The sequence below is a fragment of the Plectropomus leopardus genome, chromosome 15 (genome assembly GCF_008729295.1).
Source record: "Plectropomus leopardus isolate mb chromosome 15, YSFRI_Pleo_2.0, whole genome shotgun sequence".
NCBI classification, from domain to species: Eukaryota; Metazoa; Chordata; class Actinopteri; order Perciformes; family Serranidae; genus Plectropomus; species Plectropomus leopardus.
In genome coordinates, this window is record NC_056477.1 from 14321640 (window position 1) to 14344412 (window position 22773).

The 22773-nt window shown below is 38.2% G+C and overlaps 1 protein-coding gene across 1 annotated transcript; it reads left to right on the forward strand.

Moving 5' to 3' along the window:
- The first annotated feature begins 67 nt into the window (after positions 1–67).
- Positions 68–18175, forward strand: cdhr1a (cadherin-related family member 1a). Its single transcript, XM_042502585.1, is given in 17 exon segments — positions 68–146; positions 908–1003; positions 1385–1530; positions 2277–2327; positions 2436–2525; positions 3203–3289; positions 4001–4117; positions 5190–5333; positions 5993–6071; positions 6153–6253; positions 6371–6574; positions 8150–8302; positions 8428–8592; positions 9555–9622; positions 14803–15031; positions 15121–15378; positions 17621–18175. Coding segments are annotated over 17 exon segments (2622 nt in total).
- Positions 18176–22773: the final 4598 nt, after the last annotated feature.

The window sequence follows — 22773 nt, forward strand, 5'->3', positions numbered from 1 at the left end:
CAGACACCTTGAGAGCTTCATCTCATGTACAGGACTGTCGACAGAGCCGTCTTCATGGTGCGGTTTCATGACTTAACTCTCTAGGATGAAGAATGTAAAGATATTACATTTACCACTGCTTTTTGTATTTGTCCACGCCTGCTTTGGTAAGTTACACCTCTTAACTCTCTGCTTTAAGTTGTGTTGCTGTGATCAGATTAGGAATGCTGTTCAGATGTATTTGGCAGCCTTTAGGGTGATGACCGTAAAATTTTGACTTCTATTCTGTTTTTAATTCATTGTTATTTTAGTCTAAACTGGTTCGTTGCTCTTATGTGTTTATGCTCTGAATGACTATCAAACTGATTGTTATTTTTGTTTTTTTGTTTTAGGAATTTTGTCTTTGACTTTAGGATGACTGTGATATTTAAAATAAAAAAGCCTTGTTTCTGCCATCAGAGATCTCAGGTCTATGTATAGAAACAGTATTTTAGGAGGTTGACGTAACTCACCAGTAATCCCACTCAAAGTGGCTAAGAAAGCAGGGGGCGAAAGCAGTATTTAGCTTGGATTGTTTCACTCTATCATTTAAAAAAAAAAGACGATGTAACTATATAACATGAATGATCAATGATAAAAGTGATCATCAATGACAATGGACAAAAAAGTAGCATTTAGCTTATTGTTACTTACATTAGCAAACCTTAGCCACCAGAAGCTACTGGTCACTTATTAGAGCATGCAGGACTGTTGCAGCAAAACCCCGTATTGTACTAAATTAATTAAGGGTGTGTTTAAACTTGGTTGCTTTACTATTCAAACTTTCAATTTTTAAAAGGAAGATTGTACTTTATTTTCTTCATTAGTCTCATTTAAGGTTAATTACATAAAACTTTCAAGCTTTAACGCTGTTTATGTCTTGTCTTAGCACAAGCGGACTTTGCCCCCTATTTCTTCGACAATGGACCCTACAGCTACAACGGGAACCTGGCACTTTTCAGCCTCTCAGAGGACACGCCCGTCGGTGAGATCAACCTCTGACATACAGAACCTTTAGCGTGAAAAGCTAACCGGCTGGTGGAATAACCAGTCAACAAAAAGGAACGTTACGGTTGCCAATATCCTGGAGTCCAGGATGTTAAATAGCCTTTGATAGATGAGCAGGTGTCGTGTGGCAGAACAAACGAACATGCTCATCTGCTGATGCCACCTGTTGATGTGAGGGACAGTTTGCTGGCTGTGAATGTGGTGCAGCTGTCTCTATCTTCCATCAGTAGGGTTACTTATTATACTGCTGGCTACTGTGTCTCAACCTAATTTGTTCCACTAAAGTTTTGCCCCAACACATTTTTTGGTCTAAAAAGTCAACTGATAAGGCTAATCTGAAAAAATCATCTTATTTTAGGTACACAGATCTATTGTCTCAATGGCACAGACCCTGAGGGCCAGGATGTGAGGTACGGCCTTTCCTTTGATCCAGGGTCAAAAGAATATTTCCGGGTCGACCCCAAATCTGGAAACATCACATTGGTGGAGCAGCTGGACAGAGAGGTAAACTGAACATAGGCCTCAGTGGGCATTAGGGTGGATAAAAAGATACATTTAACATTATATGTAAACTTTAACACATAACCATTAAAAAACTAAGACGATATCTTTGTCATGATCTATGTCTTAACCTAATCACCAGTAAAAATGTTGGCATTATGGTTCTGCAAACAGTGAATATGTTTTCATATTATTATATAGTGGCTACATTAAAGCTTTATGTCTTGAGAACACTGTGGTTAATGTGTGGTTGGGTTTTGGAACAAAATCCACCTGGTTATGGATAAAAAAAAAAAAATGTTTTAAAATATATAGTTTTGGGGACATAATTCCAATAGGAAAAGCAGCATTGTTTCGGTAAAAAAAAAAAGAAAAACCCTTTTTGTGGTACTATCCTGGCAGGAAACGCAGTGATATCTTGATGAAAAATAGTAGTTTTTTGTGTCCTTATCCCTGCCAGAAAAAGTGCAATAGGTCCCTAAAAAAATACATGTTTGGTGCCAAAAAGCACCTGGAAACACAGCAATAAATATAAAAAACAAGTGCTTTTGCTGCTTGTTTGTCTTAAACAGTGCTCTGCAGCCTGGCAGGTGTCTCATCTTCACCACATATGTTGCTTTAGAGAGGTTAATTGATGCATATGAAATGTGCAAATGTAACATATTCACGGTTTGCAGAAACGTACAACATTTTCTTCTGCCCAGTGGGCTGTACTTCTTCATATTAACTTGTTTTCTATCTTCACTCAGAAACAAGATTCTATAGACGTCCTTGTCAGCATCACAGATGGGAAAAGCAAGGTATTAACATCTGGTTCAATGTGTGATGACGCAATTTAGTGCCATACCTTATAATAAAGCAAACAAAAATAAACTTCAACATGTGTTTTTTCTTCTTCTTCTATTTAGGTTGTGGAAAGAGTCACAATATTTGTAATGGATGCAAACGATGAAAAACCTGAATTCCAAAACATGCCGGCAATCATTGATGTATTGGAAGTAAGTTAAGCCAAAAGTATGTGCTTTATGAACCTCAAGTGTCAGTATCTGCACATAAAAATGACATATATTATTGTTAAATTAGTGTAAATAGGTGTGACATTATTATTATTTTTTTTTTGTTATTTTAAGAAATTATATGACCTAGTAACAATGAAGTTACCAATCAAATGAAAAAAGAAAAAAGGTACAAAAAGCTAAAAACACAAAACAAAACATAGAAAATGAAAATAAATAAATAATAATAATAGTAAGGGTACATGTATTTAAGTTTATATGAAAAAAATTAACTGGTAAAATAACTTTCAATTCATAAAATCTAATTTACCAATAACTAATAAATTGAAGTCAGAGAATACATTTGGCCATCATACACGACAACAAATCCATAAAAACACGCATACACAAATACAGGCACATATCAACACATTTTTGTGACAACATCATTGTCTTAATTAGCATTTCTGACTAGTCATTTAGAAATACTGAGTGGTGTATATGTCATCTATTTTCTCCACATTTCTTCAAAGATATGGACCTGGTTATTTTGTTATAATCATGGTTATTTTCCCCAATTGCATTTATCTAAATTACAAGATCTGTCCATTGAGAATTAATCAGCATTATTTGTTTTTAAGCCCTGTATGTTATGACTTCAATTATTTTCTGTGTTTTAGACAACTGCGTCTGGCAGCAGCATCTACAAAGTCGAGGCAGTGGACAGAGACACAGGCTCAGGGGGTTCAGTCACCTACTACCTCCAGGTAACACTCTGTCTATGAAATAACCACCCACCCCGGCTTCTGCAATAAATGAATACAGAATATAAATAAGAAATAAGCGCAGACGAAACCTAAAAACAAAGAGTTCCTAATATGAATGTGTAACTGAAACAGGCCAGGTCTGATGTTAATCTGCTTGTCATGGAAATAATGTATAGATGTACTGATAACGAGGTTAACATCAGTTGGATTTTCTAATGCTCTTGTGTGTGGGTGTGTTTGTGCATGTGCCTGAATATGCTGGTGTAGTTATGAGGATGGGGATTAAATCACAATTACATTTGTGTCAGGTATTGGAGGCTTAGAGGGCTGCTTTGGCAGGGGGTGGCAGGGGACGTTAGTTTGCACTTTGGACTATTAGGACCAAAGAACAGCTGGCCTGGAGTGACAGTGACGGGTGAGGCTCCGCACATCTGGACTGAGCAGCTTTCACCTGCCTGCCCTGTCCTTGAACATATGGGCTCTTTACATCCAGATGGACAAAGAGATACACTTTATACATGATGTGGCTCTAATTCAAGTGGCTACTGAGTGTTTTAATGCAGCCATCTGACCACTTTTCATGAGATCTCACGCGTGACTGTTTGTAAATGGGGTTTAGGGATTTTACTGACAGGCTCTTACACATGTGACCTAAACTGTGTCTCAGTGTGTGCTTTTAAAATCCTTCTTTTGTCCTGCTCTCTGTTTCAGAATCCACAGTCCACTCTGTTTGCCATGGACAGACATAGTGGCGTCCTTCGTATCAAGTCTGGAGAAATGTTGGACTATGAGAAAACAAAGACACACTTTGTCACTGTCATTGCAAAGGTAACGGGTGCATCAGAATTCATTAAATGTTTCTGTTATGCAACAGCATACTTTCATTTTCAAGTTTGAAGCAAGCTGTAGAGTTTTTAACTGCTGGTAGCATTAGCGGTGGAATTGCGGGCATAGATGTAAACAAAGCAGGTTATAAAAATGTTTTAAAAATTTTTCAAATTTTTATGAGAGGGAAATACATTCAACACATTTTGTAAGCTTCAAGGATACATTTGGTTAATAAACACTAAATATAAATGGACACACCATAAATGTAAAGACAAGCTTCTGTTATCAGTGGTTATCAGCCTCATAGATATGGGTAAGAAGAGGCCGGCTACACCTACTGAGAGGTTCAAATGGCCATTATTAGCCCATTAAATGGCTGTTATCGATTGTTATTGAGAACAAACATACAAACACATTTATTGTAAAGCAGGGAGCTATAGTGGCAGTAGTAGTCAGTAGACAGGAAGAAGGGGGAGGAAAGGCAGAAGAGACCAAAATCTGTCTAAAGACAGGGTTGGGGTGGTGGATATGCCAAACAAACACAGGACTTTCATCAAGGAGACCATTTGTGTCCCACGTGAAACCAAAAGTCAACACTGACACAATTTACTTAACTTACTTTATGTTACCTAACAGTATTCTATGTTCTGTAATGTAACATATGTACTTATTTTAACCCAAAACATCATGTTTCTCTAAACTATGTAGTTTTGGCAACTGAACCTAAAAAAAGCGAAAATAAAACCTAAAGGCCATTTAATGGGCTGATCAAAGCCCTCTGAATCTACTAGTAGCATGCCTCTTATGATAATGCCCATGTAACAGCCTGATAACATTTGAAACTCGAGACATATTTTTTTTTACAGAAATTTTTGCGGGGCACCTTTAAATTCCCTATCACAACAGGAACTACGTATATGACTTTTATTATGTGTCCTAGAAAAATTATGGACTTTAAAAAGCGTTAACAAAACTATCAAGAAATCTTTCTTACACATTACATATATTCTCCTGACTAGACATGATTTCTTTCTGAAAATGTACAATTAACTGCAAATTTCTTTGGTTCCAGGATGGTGGTGGCAATTTTAATGGCAAGGAGCAGTTTATGTCCTCCTCTGCTACCCTGACCATCAATGTGATCGATGCACAGGACACTCCGCCAACTTTTATTGGGACACCATATTTTGGCTACGTTTATGAAGTCTCAGTGCCAGTGAGTATGACCAAAAAACATGGGACTCATTCATGGTACAAATCTTTAAACGTTCTGTAAAGTTCTCATAATTTCTTCCGTATGTTTCCTTTGTATTGCAGTAAATTTACATCCTATGTGAACATCACATTGCCTCACACAGTAAACGCAATTCATTTCTATAGTATAAATAACAACAAGCAAAAGAGCCAACACCACAAGACAGCATCAGCTCATATCACACAGCTTGCTGACATTTTACAGTAACGGCTGTGCTGCCTTCTTTACAGCTTTTCTAACAGCAGGTGAAAGCCACGTTATCTCCTCAGTCACAAAATGTCACTGTAGTCATAGGAGAGAGATTACACACTCTGACTTTCATCCAAAAGGGAATAATTAGTATCATGACATTTTAATGTACATCTAAAGACTCACTGAATCTCAGGAGCAGGGCAGATTTCTGCAGTGTGTTTTAAACAGCTGTGCACCAGCCACAGGGTGACTCAATAACATAAATGTCCTGCTTCTTTTTGATAAATTGGTGCAACCAAACACATCATGTTAAGAGTGACATATAAGAGTTGCACATATCCTGGATATCTTAAACTTATATGGCAAATTTTCAATCTTGCCCCAATATAGATTTAACAGCAAAACCTTTGTGATGATCTCTTCCTCAGGGATCTGAAATTTTCGCCGTTATAGCTAAAGATGGCGATGTGGGTAACCCAAATCCCATCTGTTATTCCTTTGATGATGGTAAGCAACTCAAAGACAAATGGAGTGATTTTGAAATAAAGCAAAAATGCTCATACGTCCATATGCTGTTTGTCTCTCCAGGTGACGATGGTGTTTTTAGCATCAATAAAACAAGCGGTCTCATCAGGCTGCTGACGCTCCCCATGTTTCTGAAGAGAGAAATCTTTAACATTAAAGTCAAAGTAAGTTTCAGCTCACAAAAAAATCTGCTCAAGTGAAACTGATAAGCCCGAACATCCCAAAAGCTTGATGATAAATGTGAGCTTACTTTCACAACCTCTACCCTTCTGTGTGTCCAGGCATCAGAAGTAAGTCCTGAAGGCAGACTCATGGACTATAGCATAACCACAGTGGTGATCCGTGTGGTGGACCTCAACAATAATCCACCTACTTTCTACGGGGAGAAAGGCCCGCAGAACATGTTTGAGTTGACCATGTATGAGCATCCACCAGAGGGAGAGATACTCCGGGGGCTGAAAATCACTGTCAACGACTCTGATCAGGTGAGGAGACCACTATTGTTGTCAATTTTTAATTTCTTGCTGTGACAACGCTATGTTTAACATGTGGTGAGGTCTAGACACAAAAAACACTGTTCGGGTTAAGAAAACTTTATGTTTAGGTTTAAAATACTCAGTTTTGTCACCACAAACGCTGAAAATGTTTCAATGTCTCATTAAAAAAATCTCTTGTTTTGTCACCACAAACACAGCTGGAATGTTTCCAATGTCTTATTAAAAAATACCCAGTTTTGTCACTAGAAACAGGACTGGAAAAGTCTTGCGTAAAGCACCAGATTTTGTCACCACAAACACGGTTGAAAAAATTTCAAAGTTTCATCAAAAAATACCCGGTTTTGTTGCCCCAAATGCGGCTGGAAATTTCCTAACGTCTTGTTAAAAAATAACCGGTTTTGTCACTACAAACACGGCTGCAAGTGTTCCAACATAATGTTGAAAATACCTGGTTTTATTGCCACAAACACGACTGGACGTGTCAGATCTCATATAAAAATACCAGATTTTGTCACCATAAACAAAGCTGGAAATTTCTAAATGTCTCAATTAAAAAATATCCAGTTTTGTCACTACAAACACAACTTGAAATGTCCAAAGGTCTCATCAAAAAATGGTTGACAGTGTCACTGGTTCTGAAGTGGTCAGCTGCCTCGCAGCCTGGTGGCCGCCGTCTCGCCTAGGTGCCACCCACCATCCTTTCCTTCTGCTGATGACAAACTCGTTTTATAAACATATAATCTGAACTATGTCAATATGATTCATATGAAACGTACAAATGTACCATATCCGTGGTTTCCAGAAACACGCAATGCCAACATTCCACTCTGATACTCCAAAAAATGACTCAACAAATCACAAACAATTGCTATTTCTACTGATGTTTTACTGTGCAGGTTTCATCTTTTAGCACTGATAGAGTATTATGGTCTTTGAAATCTGCCTCGGTTAACCAGGAAAGAGGAACAGTAATTATGTTACAGCAGTTATGTAATGACACTCATTTTCCAACCAAATTAAATAGTTATCTAATAAGAAACTGATTTAATCAGCATTCATTGTACTGCAGCTTTGTGTTCAGGCTGATGTTCACCTTTCTGTCCATGAAATGACTTTTAAGCCTGCCATTATCACAGACAATCCCTTTAAAAAGTGCACAAATTTGGAAATAAGCCAAAACAAATTAAAAGGTGCACCAGAGTTGTGCCATTTGTCAGCTTATGCAAGTCTCTTTGTGTTTCCAGCTCCTTGCATGAGCCTCATCCAAATGGCTGATGTCACCAAATGTCTGATAATACTGTTACAACATGAGGTCGAGCTCTCTTTGTCCAGCAATATTATGTTTCACCAAGTATATTACCGCTGCTACTGATATCCTATTGATTTCTCATACATTACTGTAATAATGAAAAGATACAAGCTTTTATATTGATTGAATGGAATATATACTGCATGGATTATACTGTGTGCGATAGCTTTGTAACAAATGCAGATTACTAAAAATAGGTGCATGCATGTATAACATATCTGACTAATGTGATGATGTTTGTTGTGCTTTTGCAGGGTGCAAATGCTAAATTCAATCTGAGACTGATTGGACCAGGAAGGATGCTGCGAGTTGTCCCTCAAACTGTACTCAATGAGGCCCAAGTCACAATCTTAGTGGAGGACTCTGCTGCCATGGACTATGAGAAACACCACTTTCTCACATATAAGGTTAACCCCTTAGACTGGATCACACATGTACACACCTCCCAACAAATGGCGGTGCATTTCCACCACCACTTGCAACTCTTGCATCATTTCTCTATTTATTTATTTCTAATCTTTCTCTTTTTTAGCTGCTTGCAGTTGAGGTTGACACACCCGAGAGATTCAGTGCGACAGCAGATGTTGTCATCCATCTCCTGGACACGAACGACAACGCCCCCAAATTCTCCTCAGATTACTACATCGCCAGAATTCCAGAAAACTCACCCGGCGGCTCTAATGTGGTGTCAGTCACGGTGAGAGAGAGTCTTCGCCCAAGCTAAAAATACATGCCAACACCAAAGTACGTCATTCTGAGCTAAAGAGGAATACTGATTTTTTACCAAAATGCCCAAGCAGGGCCATTAATTCCCTAAATGTAGACTTTTTGAGCAGTGGGGGTTGGGATAATATGTGAAAACATGTAGATAAAAGCTAGGCGAGGTAAGCTGCCAGATGGCTATCACTTTCATTTTGTTGTGTAACACCAAATTCCCAGATTTTTTTCCTAATACTTGGTAGCACATGCAGCTGCAGCACAAAAATATGTGCAAAAATAACATGAACACTTTTAGCAATAGATAGATAGATATATAGATAGATAGATAGATGGATAGATGGATAGATGGATGGATAGATACTTTTTTTTATAGTATCTCATGCTTTGCCCTTGTCAGTTTGTATCAGCCCTGCAGAGGCTCAAAGCAACAGGGAGGCTCGCTGATAAATCCTGCCCTTGCGTGAACACCACAGAGGCTCATTTCCTTGATCCCAGGCAATTTCAATCAGATAAAAGAACAGCCAACAAGTGACCTTGGACACACGGAGATAGCGAACAGGCATCCCTGCAGCGACAGACAGACAGATTAGCTGATGCCCATGATGATGTTTCTATGACATCAAACAAAAAACAGTCTTTTTATAGCTGACCCCTGCAACACCACCTTCCAATCCAGCACCGATTCATTCAGTGTACTGAGCCCATGGCTGCAGACATCTCTTTTACGCTTTAGTAAAGACCTCCAAGCACATCTATGTTTTTAAGGTTTATCAGAGGTAGGACGTAGAAAGTAAGTGGGATATGCCTTTGCTCAATGAGCCACATATTGCACTGAAGAACCTAAAAAGGAATTGCAAATTAACAGACATAATTCATGCAAGTGCAAGAACCAAATTCAGTTTTTTTTCTCTATAATCTGTCTTTTCTGTTTATGCACAGGCAACAGACCCAGACTCAGGACCTTGGGGTGAAGTAAAGTACTCCATCTACGGATCAGGGGCTGACTTGTGAGTATAAATCAAGTCATACTTAATTCATGGAACACATTTAAAAACAAATGCGGCCGACCAAAGTGGCTGAACAGGCACAAAATAATATGAGAATGTAGCTTAAACTGAAAGAAATTGTCTCTGTCCAAATTCCTCTCATCCTCATGACACTATTATTTTTTCAAGATATCTGGCTGTAATATCCAAACCACAATGCCAATACACCTCCACACATCAAATGACCGCTATTTGCTCATCAATGCTTGAACACCGTTCTTTCAGAGTCACAATAAGATATAATTAAAATGCAGGGGTGGGATATTTTTTGTTATTCTGCACAAGAGAAATAATCATATTACAACCAGACTGTGTTTCCAAAGCACAACACCTTTTTGTTGCCTCCCTGAATCTATTCACCTGTCTTTGTGTGGTGATTATGTCAGTATAAACTCGTGACTCGTGACTTATGATGAAAATCAGCTGGTGACATCCAGCAAATGAGAATGAAAACATACAAAAAAAATTGCAAAGGCTTATGCAACATTATTAGCAGTTAATTCCCTGAGTATTGTTGGCAGTAGTAAAACAGACAACAATGTTCGTTTTTATCAAAGCATAAAAGGCACTTATCTTAAAAGGGGGCCTATTATGCTCATTTTCAGGTTCATACTTGTATTTGGGTTTTTTACTGGAATATACTGACATGCTTTAATGTAAAAAAAACCCACATTACACACAACACAACACATTATTTTTCTTATACATTAAAAAGATGATTATAAATCTTAATTTATGTTTACTCTACACCTAACTGTTAAGTTTACTTACAATTTAGCTATATTTACTTGATTATGTGAAGTTGATTCAACTTAAAGATGACAATTGAAATTACCTTGTTCTTTCTAAGTGTTATCAACTTCAGTAAACCAAGTTAATCCAACTTGAAGGGATCATGAAAAAGAGGACTATGCCAATGATGAAGCTGGGAGATCTGCAAGTTCTGTTTTGATAATATGCTAAAGAAAATACAAACATGATTGGCCAGTCTGCAACCAACAGAATACAGAAATATAGCACAATACTTGGTTTAATAAAGTTGCTAAAACTTCAAGAGATTGATTGAATAAACTTGTCATATAAGTTGCAACAACTTCACAAAATTAAGTAACTATAACTACATGTTAAGCGAACTTAACAATTAGATGTAATGTAAACATCAGTTAAGTCTAATTGTTATTATATTTCTAAAGCCATTCAATTTCCTAGATTTCTTTCAGTAAAATCAACTTGTCAGATTTTACAGTGTACTGTCTGTGCTGGAATGCCAGTATTCACCCTCCGTCTAAAAACACATTGTTTTAGCACCTGTCTCCTAAAGCTCCCCTCACATCATTACGTATACATTGAAGCCCGAGGTTTTTGCTCATTGTAATTACTTTCACATACGTTTACCTCATTATTTGAAACTTTGGCCTTGTTTAACAGGAGCACGCAACAGAAAATACGGAAAAAAACATGATTGGTCGCCTTTAAGAACTTAGCTCAGTTAAATGGCAGATGTGGCATTTTAATTGCAAACCACTGTATTAAATGAGGACCACCCCAGCAAATGCACATCTGCCTGAGAGCTATACAGAATTATGACAGCAAACTTGTTTTTCATTGTTGAACACGATTCTGTTTATTGCACCTAAGCACTGTAGTCCCTCAGAGGATTTGCTGGTATTTTCTCTCAACTCGATTTTTATTAGATTTCCAGTTAGAAGTCTAACCTCTGAGAAAAAGGCTCAGTGGTCATTGTTCTCTCTTAATAACACACAGTACACCCACAGCTTGTCTTTTCTCTCACATCACTACACAGTCCTAAAGGTCACATTTTTTACAATGTTTGCTTTTTAACCAGATTTCTATCTGCCAGGACCTGGATTTGGAAACAGTAAAGCAAAGGAAACATGAACCTGTAAAATGCAGCGTTAATGTGTAAACAGACAGGTGTACATTAGTTGGGATGTGTCTAATCTCTCAGGGCTGTTTCCAACAAACCACTCTGTATACGATGAACTGTAGGCAGCAGTAGAGCATTTTTGGACTTCTCAGTAGAGATTTTAAGCACTGCAGCGAGATATGTGATGCCATATCGCATCCAGGAAATTCCAGGATTGCCAAAATGAAGAAGAGGGAGATTTGAAACACTTGTATTTTAGCTGTGTTTGAAACTGTGACTTCAGATTACTCTAAAACATCTCAATGAAATGTATTATGAAGCAGTAAATGGCTACATGTCTTATTATGCATTTTATATTTCTGACTTTACGCCTTTCTACAATATCTTGTTGAATACTCGAGTGTACCCAGGGCCGTGCTCTCCTGATCTTTGTCTGCTTGTCCTCTGTCTTTGTTAATCCTTTAATGGGATTGGAGGAGAAAATAGACTGTTCTTTGCTTGTGACTGCAAAGTCACTGCGGAGTAATGAAACAAATCAGTCAGTGAAACAGTCTGCGCCCACTCTTGCTCTGTATGGTAACAGTTTAATCTTTCATGACTTATTTGCCAGCAGCGGTGGAATATAACTCAGTACGTTTACTCAAGTACTGTACATAAGTTTGAATTTGAGGTTAGTATTTTCTTTTCATGCCACTTAAACTTGTACTCCTCTACATTTCAGAGGGAAAATATTGTACTTTTTACTTCACTGCAGTCACTTTAGTAATATATATATAATATATATATATATATGTTTATACAACAACTGCAACAACTAGTTATTAATCAATCAGAAAAATTAAATGGATAAACATTTAAAACAAGTATTTTTCTCTTTTTTAAAATTATTTAGGTTTTTTGGGGGGGGTTATAATTTTGAGGTTCTTAGGGTGTGGTGTTTCTTTTTTTTAAATATTTTTTTCTGCACTGTGTACTTTTACTTTTAATACTTTAAGTACATGTTCCTGAATCTACTTACTTACATTTAATTAAGTAATATTTTAATATTTTCAATGCAGGACTTTTACTTGTAACACAGTAACACAGTGTGGCATTAGTACTTTTACTTAGGGGAAGGATTCTTCCACCACTGTTTGGCAGCATGAACTATTGCTTTAAAGTTTCAAGTGCAATATAAATGCTGCCATTGTACCTTTCTGCAAACCACAGTTATGTTACATTTGTACATTTCTTACATAGCCTAAATGTTGAAAATGTATATTTATTTATGTTTCAATTTTCAACTTTATGTTGTTACAACACTGCGAATAATGTGTGGTTAGGATTAGGAGCAAAAAAAAAAAAACACTTGGTAATAGATTGAAAAAGATCACAGCTTGGCTTGAAATACTTGTTTATGTCATCAGAGTCTTAGTTGGAAATGTCCCAGTGTGTCCTAAACAAAAACTTGCTTTCGTTGCCACAGTCTTGTCTAGCTTTAGACCGGTTTGGGTTACAGGGAAAGATCACTGTTTGTTTTGGTAACAGCTTTTATCGTCACAATCTCAGCTGGCATTGTCCCCAACTGTCATTAAAAAGCACCCACTCTTATTGGTGTCCAACAGGTCTGCTGCAGTGTACTGCTTGGCAGGGCCTGAGAATGCTCTTTTGCCGCTCTAGGCAAAAAAAACAATTATGCCGCCTTATTATGTGCAATGTACCATACTAACAATAATACAGAAAGGCCAATACACTTCAAGCAAACAACACAACAAATACCAACACATCTAACTCAAATTATCAGTGCAAGGGTTATTTGCTCAAAGTGATAACAATATAGTGATAACAACAGTCTCCAAGCTAAGCAGCATATCAACACAGACAAAACAACAGTATTTTCATCCCCGAGGTTGGGGTCAGTTGCAACATCTGACTTCTTTCCTTCAAATACATATTGTGAATGATATGTCATATGTATGGGTAAATAGCACACAGATGGAAGTTTTCTATATAAAATTTTGGTTGGTGTGGTCTGAGAGAAATGCAATAAGTGTCATAACTGTCCCCAGTCTCCCCTACCACTCTTCTCTTGCAATTGTGCATCAAACACATTTGACTGATAGACTGCAGTCTAACGACTGAAGAGAAAATAAAGCTTACCTTTCAGGTGTGCACACTGCGGCGCTCCGCGAGGCCAAACTTTTGTCCAACTCTTTCCATTCATGAGAACTTTCTGCATGCTCATGGATGCTAAGGAAACCTGACGTATCTTTCTAGTCTTCAACACCGTCTCTGGCAAGAACCGACTTCCTCTCACCTCCAGAAAAAAAGTTGACAACAGAAGCAAAACGTAACATCTTTGCTTGCTGAATGAACGAGCCAGGACCTTTCCGACTCTCTCCATTTGTTAACATCCGACTAAAACTCACAGAAAACTTTTAGTCAGTAATGTACCTGCGACTTATCCTCGCATCCATGCATTTTTCTTTTTTTTGTTTTGTTTTTGGTTTTGGAGGACAGTCAAACTTGGTGTCAGTGGGACAGGCTGCCATTGGCTCGTGGGAGCTGGAGGAGGGAGGCGGCTGCAGGTGCAGCGTGATTGACACATGTGTCAACAATTCATTGTGCTTACAGAGAGCGTAGCCTAAAATTATATTTTGTCTAGTAAAAATGTCATCACAAATATCTACAATAAGCATGAAGTAAAAATGCTATTCTACTCACTACCATTAGAATTATAACTAGTAACAATGCAGTTTCATAAATATATTTTGGATATCTGTTGACATGTAGATAAAACACAGTTTTACAATAAAAAGAGTTACTTGATTATCCACAATTATATTTTAGATCTCCATAATAGCATTATCTGGTATGATAAATGTGGATAGCAGGAATGTCATTGTGTGTATCTGAAATGTTCATTTTGACTTGGAAGAATTTATTTATGGATATTTGCAATACATACTCAGTCTGGCTATAAAAATTTTGACCAGTCATTTTTAGGTTAAGGCTATCAGTAGCATCAATAATATTAAATCTAAAGCACCGAATCCCAGTCATGAACCCCACAGTGTGAAATGCTACTCATCCCTCTACAGAGGTGGTCTTGAGTAAAATGCTCACATTAGAAAACAGTGAATACATTCTCAGAAAGAAGAAAACAAAGCTTTATACACAATAACCATAAATAAAATTAAATGTTAAAAAAGGTGTAGGAAAACATGAGTATCTGCATGCATTTTGTAAATCTGAACTACCATCATATTTACAGGTTCCTGATCCAGCCTGCCTCTGGGATCATCTACACACAGCCGTGGGCGAGCCTGGATGCGGAGGTGAGGTCCAAGTATAACTTCTATGTGAAGGCAGAGGACGCAGAGGGGAAGTACAGCCTGGCTGAGGTCTTTGTGACTGTATTGGACCTAAATGACCATCCACCTGAATTCAATGACAACTTCCTTGAGACGACTATGGTGATTGGAGCACCGGTGAAAATAGAGGTATTTGCCCTTTTGTGATTTATTATGTCGAACGAGGTGAAACTCATGAACAAAAGTCAGTACCATGACGTTTGTCCTCATCTACACAGGCTGTCGACGATGATGCAGAAGTGCCCAACAATGTCATTGAATACGCCATCATGAAAGCTGATCCAGACAACAACATCTTTGACATTGACGCCGACACAGGAGAGATCATGCTCAAGTCCTACATCAAGTCAATGGCCATCATTCAGAACATCACAAAGCAGAGAGACTGCACCTGGTCGCTGGTGGTGCAGGCGCGCGACCGAGGCCAACCGTCCTTCAGCACCACTGCGGTCATCAAGATCGACATCACTGAGGCTGTAAGTTGCAAAAAAGTAGTTAGATGTCAATCAAACCTTGAGGAGTATTTACATAAACAGTATGATGAATTATACAGATTTTTCTTAAGTTCTACACTTCAAATACATGAAAAATACTGGCATTGTTCATGTCTGCAAACCACCAGTACATTACATTCGTATGTTTCCTAATTGTCATAGTATTAGTATTAGTATGGGCTGACTTTTGTCATTGGGAGATGAGGGGGATGGTGGATAATGTGACACCTTGGCCAGATATCTGCCAAGCTGTGGACCATTGTTCTGGACCAACAAACATCAAAACTTTTTTTTTTTTTTTAGTGAGTCATCACAGCATTTACAGCCAGGATGGTGCCACTAAAAACCAGTCTTTTTTTTACTGAGACATTGCTGCGTTTTCATTGGGGTGGAGCCCAAAATTTAGTATCTCAAGAAAAAACATGATCTTTTCCCGACCATAACCTAAAACTAAACACACATTAACCACAGCCTTGATGAAATGTAAAGAAACATAATGTTTAATGTATCTGCCACATAGTAATGTGCAAAAGTTACATATCCATAGTTTGCAGAAGTGTACAATGCCAATTTATTCTGGCAATTGGATTGTCTATCAATTTCGATTTTTAATTCAAGCCAATGATCCGATGTTGAATAATCTAATCAATTTGTATGCAGGGGTGCACCTTTTCTGCAGAATAACCCACTTCGTAACTGCCCAGATTATCAGATTAATTAGTTGCTTTCTTAAAAGTTTTTAGACATTAAAAAATCTGACTCTTACACAAATGCAACTGTCATGTTTTCAGGTCAAATCCAGATTTGTCTCGTACTTCTTGGGCCTAAGGAAACGTCCAGGGGCTGTGTTTGGGATTTTTTTGACCATTGGCACCTTCGCCATTTCACTAACAATCTTCATTTCAACTCTTATATACTGGAACTCTGTGAAAAAGTCCCGTGTACAATCCAAGGGCAAGATCAGAAAGATTATAAGGAGGCCTGTGCCGTAAATGAAGCTTGCCTTGAGATCATCAGCACAGCAGTACTGTAGTTTTTACTAAGAATTTGTAGCAATTCATTTTCAAAGGATTTTGTGTCTGTGAAAGAGTACAGGAGCACATTTTTTTCCCCCCATTTTCTCATGCTTTTTTTCCCTTCCATTTTCTGATTCAGTACTCACACACAACCATCACCAAAATTGCCAATCCATATACAATATTTATAGCCAGATTTGGGATGGTCTCAGCCATGGGTTTCCAAGTCAACCTCTCTGATCTTGTCTTGACAAAATATAAACAGTAAAACAGTGAATTTAAGCATATTCATTGTACAGTGTCACAGCAGTACATTTGCAGTAATTTATTAATTTAGAATAATTTACAGTTTTGTATTTTGCACCTCACATATAGATATATTTGGCCAAACAGCTAACACATGCAGTACTACAGTACATACACGGGACAATATTAAGAGGTTAAAGGAAAACTTCACCGACAATATGACCATGTGTGTATCATTTACTCACCCTGTGTTACATTGAATTTGTTAGGACAACCTTTGTCCTTTTATCTCTCATGTCTTCAGGGTAAACATAGAATCCAAAAATGGAGACAATTATTGATGAATTTGAGTGAATGGGGGCCGTGTTTAACAACAGCAAAACTTTTTCGAAACATCTATTTACAAACTTTCACACCACTTGTGCATTATAATCCAAGTCTAATTCATCCAGTAATATGCTCAGTACTTCCAAAACACATGCATTTTTGCTAAAACCTTACTATTCAAAACACTTCCATCTACAACCAGCACACCTGGGCAGGTGTTTGCACTTGAACTCTGGTTTTGTATTACCTGTAGTAACCGAGGAGCACTACTCATCTCTATGTTAGACTGTTTATGTGGAAGTGATTTTAATCATAAGCTTTCAGCAAAAAAGCATTTGTTTGGGAAGTAATGAACATATGACTCCATATATGAGGGTTGGATTATACTGCGGGAGTTGTGCAACACACACCTAAATGACTTCACTCCATCAACAATGTTTGCCATTTTAGATTCTATGTTCAACATAGAGAGGCAGCTGAGAAAAACAACCTTTTTCTCATAAATTCAAAGTAACACAGAGTGAGTAATTGATATAGAAATGGTAATTTTGTGGATGAGGTATTCCTTTAATCTTTGTGTGACCGACTTTGACTTCAGTCCCATGGATGTAAATTCTCCCTGTGCTCTTTTACAGACTGAACTCAATGGGGGGCCTTTGGGATCATTTTTGATGCAGAGTAGAAACAAGCCTTTGCAAATCCTAGGCATGCTTGCTGGTGTCATTAGTCTCATGGTTATAATCACGGTCATCATCTCCACTGCAACATTCATGCGCAACAAAAAGTCCAACCGCATCCTGCCTAACCGCCGCGTGAGAAGGAGGCCGCGAAAACAGCCGTGGAACTTCAAAAACCCCTTAAAGGCTGCAGAAACTCCCGGAGAGAAATTCAGAGTAGAAGAGGAAGAGCCAGAGCCAGAGCCAGAAGTCATAGTGGAGAATGTCAACTATAACAACAATGTGGGCAATGTTGTGAGACACTGGCCTCCGCCTCCTTGTGCCCCATCACTTCCCCCACCACCACCTTCCTACATCCCAGGGGAGAGGCAGTGGGCCGTACCCACCGTCTCTGCAACCGTGGCACCCAAACCCAGAAAGAAGCCAGTGATGAACAGACAGGACACAAAGAACTTAGCGCTGGTTTCAGAACTCAAGCTGAGACTTGAGCAGAAGAGGATGTTGAAACAATAATCGCGCTTGACAAAACAATCTCACCTCAGGGTCCATTTAATAACTGTCCTGGAGCTTTCACCACCTTTATCAGCAGGTCCAATCTGCTCAGTTTCAGAAATGTGATGTAAATTTTCCATTTTTTTCTTCTTCTCATCCATGTTACTGTGTAGACAAATGAAAAAGAACATTTAAAAGAGTGTGGATGTATCCAGCAAGTGGGCAGACTGCATGTCAAGATGATGAAGATGATGATAAAAAAGCTCCAGAATGGCCGCTTATTGGACCTTGAGGAGAGACTGTTTTGTCGACTGATGTTTCCAAGGTCAATAATGAACTGTGAAACTCATGCATTAATAGTGCTTTGTGTGTGTGCGTGCATGCATGTGTGTGTGACTGTGTGTGCGTGTGTGTGTGTGTTTTCAGCGATCAAATACACTGAAACGGCTTAATTCCTTGTCTATCAATAATTTTGAATTTCAATTTTCATGTGATGAGAAAAAAAAACCTTCATGTGTATCATAATTCAGAACATGTTTTCAATTCATTATTTGTTTCCTATTTATGTGTCATTCTGTAACAGATAACTTCCACCTTTTGAACCATTTATTGACACACTAGTGGCTTAAAGTTCCTCACCCCAGATCCCTTGTCGGGAATGAAGTCATTCAGATTTCAACAAGCAAGACTGTTTATTTGGGATACGACCAAGCTCCTTACAAGAGATTTCATGACACTTGAACTGACTAAAGAGATCAGCCTGAGGGAAGGGAACCAAAGTGATCACGTTAGGAAGACTCTTAATCCTTCCGCGCAGGTGTAACGCACTGTTAAGACCCCTGTTCTGCAGCCGTCACGTAATGTTTATATTCTGATTTAAAGGACTGGGTGTCATTTGTTTACTGCTGTATATTTGGTGTTTTTTTTGGTTCAATTGATGTCTTTGTTTTGTCAAAAAATATTGTTGTCAGAACAACTGTCAGGGTTTTACTACCAATAAAAGAACTCCATTTGTAATTTAAACAGTGGTGGAAAAAGTTTTTAGATCATTGTACTTAAGCAAAACAAGTAATTCCACACTATGAAAATCCTTTTTTTACATGCATTTTTACTTTGATAAAAGCACAAAAGTGTCAGCATCAGCTATCAAAGCAGTAGCCTCAGTCAGTGTTATTTCATCGCATTACAAATTACATCATTACTGATATAATTATTAAACCAGTACTATAATGTTGTAGTTAGAGGTGAAGCTGATATAACTGCTTTATATAAATTTAGATTAATTTAATCCATAAAAGTGCATTATCTTTTGTAAAATGTGTTGTTTTTTCCATAAAAGTAACTAGTTACTACAGCTGTTAGACTAATGTTTTGCAGTAAAAGTAAAGTACAAGCACTTCAAAATTGTACTTGAAGCTACAGTAGGCAATTTATGAATAACTTTATATCATATGTGCTGAAACTATCACTATATTCCATCAGTAGTACATGTAACAGATAATCTGTGAAAAAAAAAACTGGGCTCCGAATGGCATTTGCAAGAATGCAATGCAACTGAATGAAAACAACCAATTAAAGCTAGAAGGACTCTCCAGTGCAGCATCAAACACTGCTTGTCCACATGCTGCGCAGCATCCGTTTCCTGCTCCCATGCTCAATATCCTCGGCTTTAGTTTTAAATCATGTCAGGTCTCAGCTCTCTCAACAAAAGCTGCACTGACATTTACTCATTGTCGGCCTTCTTCTGTTTACTTGACTTTGTCATTAACACTGTTGTTGGCTGCACAGCATGTGCACAAGCAGTGATTTACAGCAGCAAGATTTACAGCAAGCAGTGAGGACAACAAAACTTCAACAGTTAAAATCTTCCTATGAATCAGCGAACAAGTTGTTTGTGAGATCTTTGACACAGCAGGAGAGTGTTACTGAAGCCTCCCTCCAAGTGGCCTGTGTGCTGGACAAAAACTTTTGTCATTTATTATTACATTTATTACTGTCAGATGTGACAGTTTAATCAAATATTACAAAAATTAAAAAAAAAAAAAAAAATTCTTCATAAAAGTTACCTGCTGTAGCTTTAAGTAGGCTACGGTACATGGTTAATGTACAAGGTTACGCTCCACAAATACATCTAAAGTTAAAATTAATATGTAGTTGGATAATTGACAAGTAGATTCAGTTTGCCCATAAAAACACTTCTAGATTTGAAATCACTCAGTTGAGTCAGACAGTGGGACCTATCTGGTTACAACCAGTTACAGCTACCCGGGATTACACCACACCAGAGTCCAGGATGCTCAGATCATTAGACTGTAGCCTTGAAGGCTTTGTGAAACACATAGAGAAAAACAGCTTTACTGCCATTATAGCTTAAGACCAACACCTCCTTAAGAAGCCTGCAAATATACTCTACTGCCTCCCTCTGGAGACGGAGGAGAAGCTGCTTGATCACAACCGTTGGATGAAAGAAAAAGATTTATTTTGGCTGTAACCAAATCATCGCTATGGTAAAAATTAGAGCAGTATGAATAAAGCTGTGGGTCCAGGTACTGAATAACAGTCACAAAAAAACAGGGATATGCATATGATGGGAGTCAGAGTGAGATGTATGAAGAAGGCCTTACACAACAATATCAGATTTGCTAATGTTTTTTGTGAGACCTCACCAGATGTTCTGAAATATGTAATATATTATCCTGATACAAGCCCTTTTGCTCTCCTTAGCGCCAATATCAATGTGAGCACTACCAATTATGAAGTTACACTGAACCACTCGCTGGGTATTTGTGTAGACATCATGACCAAACATGCACACTATTTAAAAGTTACATAAAACATGAAATGTGCAGATTACCCTCTCTAATCCAAGGACCAACTTGTTCATCTTTGCACAATATTGCATGGCTGGCAAAAAACCAAAAGTCCATCTGCCCTGATTTAGTTTGGACTGACAAGATGTGTGTGACTGGCATTGAACTTTCTGCAGCCTCTGCTGGCACATTTCGTATGTTATGATGACGCAGAGAGGACTCTGGGGATTAATTTTTTTTTTTATTTGACAAAGTAAAGACTGCCTCCTAAACTCAGATTATATAAATAAATGTGTGATGCTTTTTCAGGTCAGCAGAGTCCCAAAGATTCTTGAGAAAGCAAACACAAATTTCAGGTCAAAATTGTCACACACGTAAAAACTTTTCAGTGTTGCAAGCTGTTAATGCTCTAAAATGAAATGAGGAAATATGAGGAGCAGCCCAAATGATCATGCATTATGCCATGTAAGAGGCCGCCAGGATTACTGGGCTATTTGATAGAGGATTACAGAGTTAAAAGTTGCAAAGAGCATTCATGCTTTAGAATGAAAGAAAGCTATGAACATGGCTCAAAAACCATGCTGTGTGTTTCAAGCAATGGTGGTTGTAAAAGGTAAATGAAATATTTCATTTCTGGATAGGCAAAGTATGAAAAAAAAAATTTTGTGTAAAGCCTAACCCTTGATCTTTGAATGTTACAGCCCATGAGATGAGCAGCTTTTATGCAGTGTAGTGTTTTGATAACATACTGCTTTATGCAACACCAGGGTACATAAGGAGAAAAATAAGATAAAGATGTAATTCACATGTGATCTACACACTGTCTTGTGTCAGAGACAGTGCATGAGGATTACAACAAAAAGCAGCATCAATCCCTCACCAGCAAATCATATAAACACGCCTGAACAAGCAAGAAAGCAGATGCGTCCATGCTCCAGAAAACGAGAGCTGCCAATCTCAGCCAGTCATTTTAAACCCTGATCTTAAGTCAATAGAAGCAGGCCCCAGCAGAGATGAAGCGCTTGCATTACAGCAGACAGCACAGAGAGGTGGAGGAGGGGGCTCGTGTGATCTGATCATAAAGTGACGGCAGGAGGGGATGTTGGAGAGGATGCCAGTGTTTGGGTATTATGTCAAAAGAACAATGCCATTGGCCGAGGCATATCCGGCGTGCCATCTGTCTGGGTCGGTCGGCACAGATCATGTGTGACGCGTGGCTGCTGTGTGTTGTGTTCGCAGAAGTGGGAGATGAGGAACTGTGACGTGCATGTACAGTGATGCAGGGAGGATTAAACATATGTTAATGAAACTTTACAGTCACAGTTTGTGTAGGAATAAGACTTCACTTCAGTGGTAACCATGGTTATCAAATTCAGTCATTTGTCTACAAAAGGGAAATGCTCCAGTGTTGCCAATTTTCAGTCCTTGCAATTTTCTGTTTGTAAACTTGTGTTATGGGTGCTATGGGTCAGAAATGCTCATTTGTAATGTTTTCACCAGTTTTAATCACCTGGCCCGTTTGTTTTGGAGAGGAGGAGACCTCTGCAGATAATCCGGCTCTTGGTAAAAACTTTCTGAATAACCAACACTGCAGGAATTGTAACTGGGAGAAGCTTCAGCTGGTTGCAATCTGCAGTCCTCACCACCAGATGCCACCAAAATCCCTGTCTATCTTACATACTGCTCCTTTAAATCACTAAACAGGTACTCATGTGAAAATGTTTTTGCTTACTGGAATCATTCCACCATTCCTCCATGTTTGTACTGATTATTAAGAGATACGTTTCTAATGCATTTTCATTCACATAA